The sequence below is a fragment of the Penaeus vannamei genome, chromosome 5 (assembly GCF_042767895.1).
Source record: "Penaeus vannamei isolate JL-2024 chromosome 5, ASM4276789v1, whole genome shotgun sequence".
In the NCBI taxonomy this organism is placed as follows: Eukaryota; Metazoa; Arthropoda; class Malacostraca; order Decapoda; family Penaeidae; genus Penaeus; species Penaeus vannamei.
In genome coordinates this window covers 39,514,010-39,521,509 of record NC_091553.1, presented here as the reverse complement: position 1 = coordinate 39,521,509, position 7,500 = coordinate 39,514,010, and the positions used below count along the sequence as shown (strand labels likewise).

The 7,500-nt window shown below is 34.1% G+C and overlaps 1 protein-coding gene across 4 annotated transcripts in view; it reads right to left on the bottom strand.

Annotated features, from left to right (window-relative positions):
* The window catches only part of LOC113817662 (uncharacterized), a 36,072-nt gene that overhangs the window by 18,215 nt on the left and 10,357 nt on the right, over positions 1–7,500 (bottom strand). For 2 of the 4 annotated variants that reach the window (XM_070122242.1, XM_070122241.1), the window contains exons 4-5: positions 5,023–5,239; positions 2,342–2,543 (exon numbers count right to left, since the gene is read on the bottom strand). In XM_070122242.1, the coding sequence (XP_069978343.1) occupies positions 2,342–2,543; positions 5,023–5,239 (419 nt within the window). The remainder of the gene's footprint in view (positions 1–2,341; positions 2,544–5,022; positions 5,240–7,500) is intronic. The other 2 variants (XM_070122240.1, XM_070122239.1) reach the window with 1 other exon arrangement.

Genomic DNA, 7,500 nt, shown 5'->3' with positions numbered 1-7,500 from the left:
TGATTATTATAATAATAACAATAATAATAATGATAATAATGATAAAGATAATAATGATAATAATGATAATAATAATAATAATAATGATAATAATAACAATAATAATTATTATTATAATAATAATAATAGCAATGATAATAATAATGATAATAATAATGATAATGATAATAATGACAATAATAATGATAATCATGATAATAAATCCTTAAAGCAATGAAAAACGCTTGTAAAGGAGAGGGAGAGGGAGGAAGGGAGGAGAAGAAAGAGGGGAGGGATGAGGAGGAGGAGAAAGAGGGATGGGAAGAAGGGGGGAAGGGGGAAGAAGGAGGGGAGGAGGGACGATGAGGAAAAGGAAGAAAGAAAACCCACGAAGAGAAAGAGGAAGACCAAGGAAAAAGAAGAGAAAGACAATAGATAAAAGAAAAAAAAACAAATGGACGAAGAAGAAGACCGAAAAAAAAAAACGCGAAAACGAAAAAAAAAAAGAAAAAATATGAAAAAAAGAATCAAGAACATCCCCACCAGCCACCGTCTCCTCTCGGGGCAAAACAAGGCACATCCAAACGGCTCATGTTAAGAACTGGTTTTGCTTACATCCCAAGGCAACTGCACGGTCACTCTCCCCGAAGTTCTTGCGTGTGGCGTGTGGCGGTCGGCTTTCCTGGACGTGATATATGAGCATGCGCGCGGGTCTGGAGGGGCGGGGCGGAGGGATACAGTAATTTTTCTATTTATTTGTTTATCTCTTTATTTAATCTAATATTTATCCATTATTTATCCATCAATTTCTTTATTCATTTGTTTATTTTCGTCTGCGTTCTTGCGTGTGGCGATCGGCTCTCATGCGCGCGGGTCTGGAGGGGCGGAGCGGAGGGATACAGTGATTTATTTATTTATTTGTTTATCTCTTCATTTAATCTAATATTTATCCATTATTTATCCATCAATTTGTTTATTCATTTGTTTGTTTATTTTCGTCTGCGTTCATGCGCGCGGGTCTGCCGTTGTGGGGCGGAGGGATACAGTGTTTTTTATTTATTTGTTTATCTCTTCATTTAATCTATTATTTATCTATTATTTTCTTAGTTATTTGTTTGTTAATTTTCGTCTTCGTTTTTCTGTGTTTTTGGACGTGATATATGAGGATGCGCGCGGTTCTTGGGGGGCGGGGTGGAGGGATACAGTGTTTTTTTTTTTTTTTTTTTTTTTTTTTTTTTTTAGGGGGATACAGTGTGTATTACTTGTTTATTCATTTGTTTGTTTGTTTTCGTCTTCGTTTTTCTGTAGTTTTTAATTTGTGTGTTGGTGTCATGGGACTTGAAATGATGATATAAATAAGGATAGTTAATGTAAGTGATAATGTTTATAAATGATAATTCTTATTATTAGTATAAATGATAGGTACTCTTTTCCTTTCTATTTAAAATCATATTCTACATGCATGAACTTCAGAATTCGAATAAAAAATAACTCAAAATTTCATGACGTTTATAAAGCGATTCCTATCTTCGGGCATCCTATCGAATCTGAAACTGTTACATGATCTACGATTCTCTTATGTTCTCTGATTCTTTTTTTTTTTCTTCTTCTTTTTTTTGGCGTCGTTTCTATTCTTCTGTAATTTATTTTTTTCTATGGAGTATTATGACTTTTGAAAAAGTATTAAGCCCATAGACGATATCATCATCATCATTATTATCATTACTATTATTATTATCATTATTATTATTATTATTATCATTATTATTATTACTATTATTATCGTTGTTGTTGTTGCTGTTGTTGTTGTTGTTGTTGTTATTATTATTATTGTTGTTCTTATTATAGCGTTGTGCTTTCATTTTATCAAGTTTCCCATCTTTTCTCAAACGTGCATTGTGATAATGATGGTGTTGATGATAATGATAATGATTATAACAATGATGATAATAAAAGAGATAATAACAATATTGATGACGATGATGATGGTGATGATGACACTAATAACGATAATGGCAATGATAATGGTAATGACATAGATAATGATAATGATAGTAATAATAATGATAGTAATAATAGTAGTAGTAATAGTAATAATAATGATAATAATAAAACAATAGTAGTAGTAGTAGTAGTAGTAGTAGTAGTAGTAGTAGTAGTAGTAATAGTAGTGATGGTAGTAATGCTAATAATAGAAATAATAATGATGATAATGATAACGATAATAATAACAACAAAACAACAACAATGATAATATCAAAAACAATCACAACAGCTGCAACAACAATAACAACAATCCCCACCATCGCCACCACAACAAAACAACGAGGACGCCCCATCCAAACTCCCACAGAAGCCCTACCTGGTTCGACGTGACCCGAAACGCCTCGAAGGACAGGTAGAAGTTGTGGACCAGCGGCACAAAGGTCCTGACGAAGGTGAAGGGCAGGAGGAGCACCATCAGGAGGCACTGCAGGACGACCCTAAGACCTCCTGCAGTATAGTGACACGCGGCTGTGAGTGCCTCGGCGACTTTGGATGCCAGGCCCGTGTAGAGTCCGGATCTGTGAAGGAGAGTGGGTGAGTGGGTGTAATATATTTTTTAGGCGTGAATAAAAGCCAAATATTTAATGAATATGTAAAGATAATAAATGCTAATGCTGTTGATGTTAGCGAAATTTTGATATACTTTAAGAAATACATAAAGATAATAAATGATATTATTGTTGTTGATATTAGAGAAATGTTGATATACTTTAAGAAATACGTAAAAATGATAAATGATAATATTGTTGTTGATACTTAAATTTTTATATACTTTAAGAAATACATAAAGATAATAAATGATATTATTGTTACTGATTTGTTATACTTTAATAAATACTTAAAAATAAATGATGATATTGTTGTTGATATTAGATAATTTTTTATATATAATTTAAGAAATACGTAAAAACAATAAATGATAATATTGTTGTTGATACTCTAACTTTTATATACTTTAAGAAATACATAAAGATAATGAATGATAATATTGTTGTTAATATTAATAGAAATTTTGATATACTTAAATAAATACGTAAAGATGATAAATGATAATATTGTTGTTGATATCAGAGGAAATTTGCTATACTTTAAGAAATATATAAAGACAATAAGTGATAATATTGTTGTTGATGCTAGAGAAATTTTGATATACTCCTGTTGATATTAGGGAAAATATGGTATACTCCTGTTGATATTAAAGACATTTTGATATACTTTAAGAAATACATAAAAATAAAAAATTATAATATTATTGTTAATGCTAGAGAAATGTTGATATACTCCTGATGATTTTATAAACATTTTGATAAACTGTTGATATTAGAGAAATTTTGATATACTCCTGTTAATATTAGATAAGTTTTGATATGCTCCTGTTAATATCAAACAAATTTTTATATACTCTTGTTAATATTTGAGGAAATTTGATATACTTCAAGAAATATATAAAGATTAAAATGATAATATTGTTGTTGATGCTGGAGAAATTTTGATATACTCCTGTTGATATTACGGAAAATATGGTATACAAGTGTTGTTGATATTCGAGAAAAATCTGATAACAACTTTTGATGATATTGAACAAAATCTGATATACGTTGAACAAACGATGGGTATAACCTAATCCAGGAAATACATAACTCAAAGATTATTTCTATAATAGGAAGAGTATTTCGAAATGGTGATAAAAGAACTGTGCATATAACATTAACGCCGTTTTTGCATGATCATGGTGGCAAAACATAACTGTAACAAATACTTATAATCATCACTATATGATAACTATCTTGGCGTTTGTTTGTTAATGTGATACTAAAGATTGTAAAAAATATATATATTAAGGTGGTATGGAAAACTACATAGAACGGTAAACACAGTGATTAACACATGTAAGGTATAGCATCTGTAATTGTATCAAATTGATAAGGAAACTGATATAGAAGGAGATGCTAAATGAAACTACATTGATAGCGAAATTATTTTTTTCTTATTTCACCTCCTGGATTGATAATAATATTAATAAAAATAATAGTATTTTTTCGAAACCGGCCACGTTTTCTTCGCCGTGACTATTTTTTTCACACTCACACGCACTTTAGATACTTTTCGAAGTTTTTTTTTTTCACGGAGCGTTTATTCACTAAGATATTCGGAGTCAAATTAAAACTCTACAAAACAGATTGAATCACACATAAGCGTCTTTGTTAACACATGTGAAAGCTGTTAATCTAATTTGCCGATCTGGTTAATAAGATGAAACGTTGACGGGTAGATTTAAAAAAGGCGGGAATTTATAGCGAAAGAAAACGGACATTCCCAAATACTTTTTTCATAATATAAAATCCAGAATACCATGAAAGTTACATACATGAATCAACATAAACCAAAATGTTGGAACAGAATACGATAACTGCTCTTGTATCTTATTCACTTTAATGTTATGCACTAATTAAAAACAACATTCGAGAATTCAGGCCTTCATTTTGGATGAAATAATATTTTTCTTTCCCCCTTTTCTGCCCAAAAGGCTAAAGGTGTATTTTTCTTTTCTTTATTAAAATGATACGAAGTAGTATCTACCCCCCCCCCCCCACCGACACGCATAGACTGTCTAATTAGAGTCAAATAACTTTCAGAAAATATAACGAATAAAGAGCGAGAGAGAGAGAGAGAGAGAGAGAGAGAGAGAGAGAGAGAGAGAGAGAGAGAGAGAGAGAGAGAGAGAGAGAGAGAGAGAGAGAGAGAGAGAGAGAGAGAGAGAAATAGAAAGAAAGAGAGGGAGAGAGACAGATTAACAGAAACTGCAGACAAACAGACAGAGAACCAAACAGAAAGCCAGAAACAGCCAAACAGACAGACCTCTCCACCTGTACCCCCTTCACCCTCCCCTCCTCCTACCCCCTCCTGCCTGTCACCCGCACCCAAAGCCAACCTCCCGACGACCCCGCACGACCAAGACCACCTCCTCCTCCTCCTCCTCCTCCGACCCCCACTCACCGCAGCATCAAGAGAGCCACCACCGTCCTAGGAAGCCACAGGAGGGAACCCTGGTACAGCTGCCCCTTCAGAGCCGCTGGGACGACCACCGTGACGTATATCACCCCCGCTACCACCAGCAGGTAAGGGCGGTTGCGGAAAGTGTGCACCAAGTAAGGGACGAATACCAGGAGTACCAGCCACAGGTAGCCAGGTATGTGCTCGCCACCACGACCACCTGGCGGGACGAGAACAAGCTATAGAGAGGCTAGGGGACTGACGGAGGTGATGAAGGGGAGAGGGAGAAGGGGGGGGGGACCTATCTGCGCGAGGGGCGAGTTTCCAAAAGACATGGATTACCGCGGTTTTTTTTCCCCAGAATGCAAAATAGATTCTCACTCAGGAACTACAGAGAGACAAGTACTAATTACAAAAAATGAACCACTTTTGCTCTCAGAAAACAAAGGAAATTCTCACTCAAGAACTACAAGGATACAAGTACTAGTTACAAAAAAAAAAAAAAAAAAAAAAAAAAAAAAATTAACCACTTTTGCTCTCAGAAAACAAAGGAAATTCTCACTCAAGAACTACAAGGATACAAGTACTAGTTACAAAAATAAAAAAAAAAAAAAAAACAAAATAAACACTTTTGCTCTCAGAAAACAAAGGAAATTCTCACTCAAGAACTACAAGGATACAAGTACTAGTTACAAAAAAAAAAAAAAAAAAAAAAAAAAAAATTAACCACTTTTGCTCTCAGAATACAAAAGAAATTCTCACTTAAGAACTTCAGAGATACGAGTCGGAATAACAAAAATGATTCCATTTTCTTCTCGAGACACAAGACCTAAGAAATAACGGATACAGGTGCCAGTTACAGAAATTATTATTTTTTCTCAGAGCACAAAAAAGGTCCTGACAAGAATTTAAGAAAGGAGACGAGAGTTAGAGACAAATTCACTTTTTGTTCTCGAGATACTGAAACAAACCTATGGGGGAAGGCTAGATCAGTAGTAACTCGAGGAGATGATTGTTCAATGAAAATATAACTATTAAAATCAATATTTCCATCTTTTTTAGAAAACTGAAAAGACCAAAATGATCGACCATATTCACAAAACATCCGTAACTTTTGTGACGTCATCAAAATAAACCCCATATGGTTTTTTTCCCTAAATAGAATCAGACGACACATCACCTCCTGGAGTTGCTACTGCTCTAGCCTTCCCCATGCCATGCCCTATGGCTCGTGTTCCTCCCCTCCTGTGCCGCAGACGAGAAACATCCATAGAGCCAAAGAAGGCGACCCGTGTCCAATAGAACTGCGAGTTACAGACAGTAATCATAATAATATTCTACGACTTATGTTCCCTTTCGTTTTCAATATATGGACGAAAGAACCGAGCCTGTGTCCTAAAGGTGCTTTCACACTTGCAGTTTTTTCCGTCAATTTTTTTTACAATTTTATTTTACATAAATACAAACATTCTCGAATATAGCTCTTGATTTGACTATGCTCGGTTGAAAAAGTTGACGGAAAGGTTTTCAGACGGAAATGATCATTATCGTCTGACTGGAAAGTCGACAATTCGCTAAAAAATGGAAAAAAAAAAACAATCAGAAAATTAGAAAAATTGTCCGCCAAAAGTGCGAATTACAGAAAAGTCTTCGTTTCATCATATCTCAAAATACAAAAGGAGGGGAGAAACCCATATATGAATAAAAAAAAAATCAGGCTGGGTGGCAGGGTGGGACTTCTAATAAAAATATTTAAAAAATAACACATGTACAGAATTCATCTGAAAAAAGTTCTCGAATATATAATTTTTTCACCCCACATAAACTTCTTTATTAGGATTTTAACAATGTTCAACTTCCCAATCAACTGAAAATTTCCCAACCTTTTCATAACAAAATACAAAATTTAGGTACAATGCATCATTATAGTTATCCTACTATTCCGTGCCAATTACATGCAATCCTATCTAGCACAAGATGAATCTGATGAAAAAAAAACATGTATCATATTCCTTCAGCGCAAGTTGAGCTGCTAATCAGGTAAGTCCTTATTTAAGTCCTTATTAAGAGACAACATGAAAACGTTACTAGGCCTACAGGCACATTAGTTGGAATACAGAGGTGATATTTTGAGATATACATGTATATACATATTTATACACATACATAAATACATATACATACACATATGTGTATAATATACATGCATACATGTGTGTGTATAAACACACATATGTGTATAATATACATGCATACATGTGGGTGCGTATACATACATATATGTGTATAATATACATGCATACATGTGTGTGTGTGTATGCTTGTATGTAGCGTGTGTCATGTGCATGCGTGCACAATAGACACACATACATATACAAACAGTGGCATAGACATCAAAACAAAGTTAAACGCCACACACAGGCACCAATCAAGACCCACACACAAGCATTCCCACACACGCAACAGTGGCAACACCTGAAG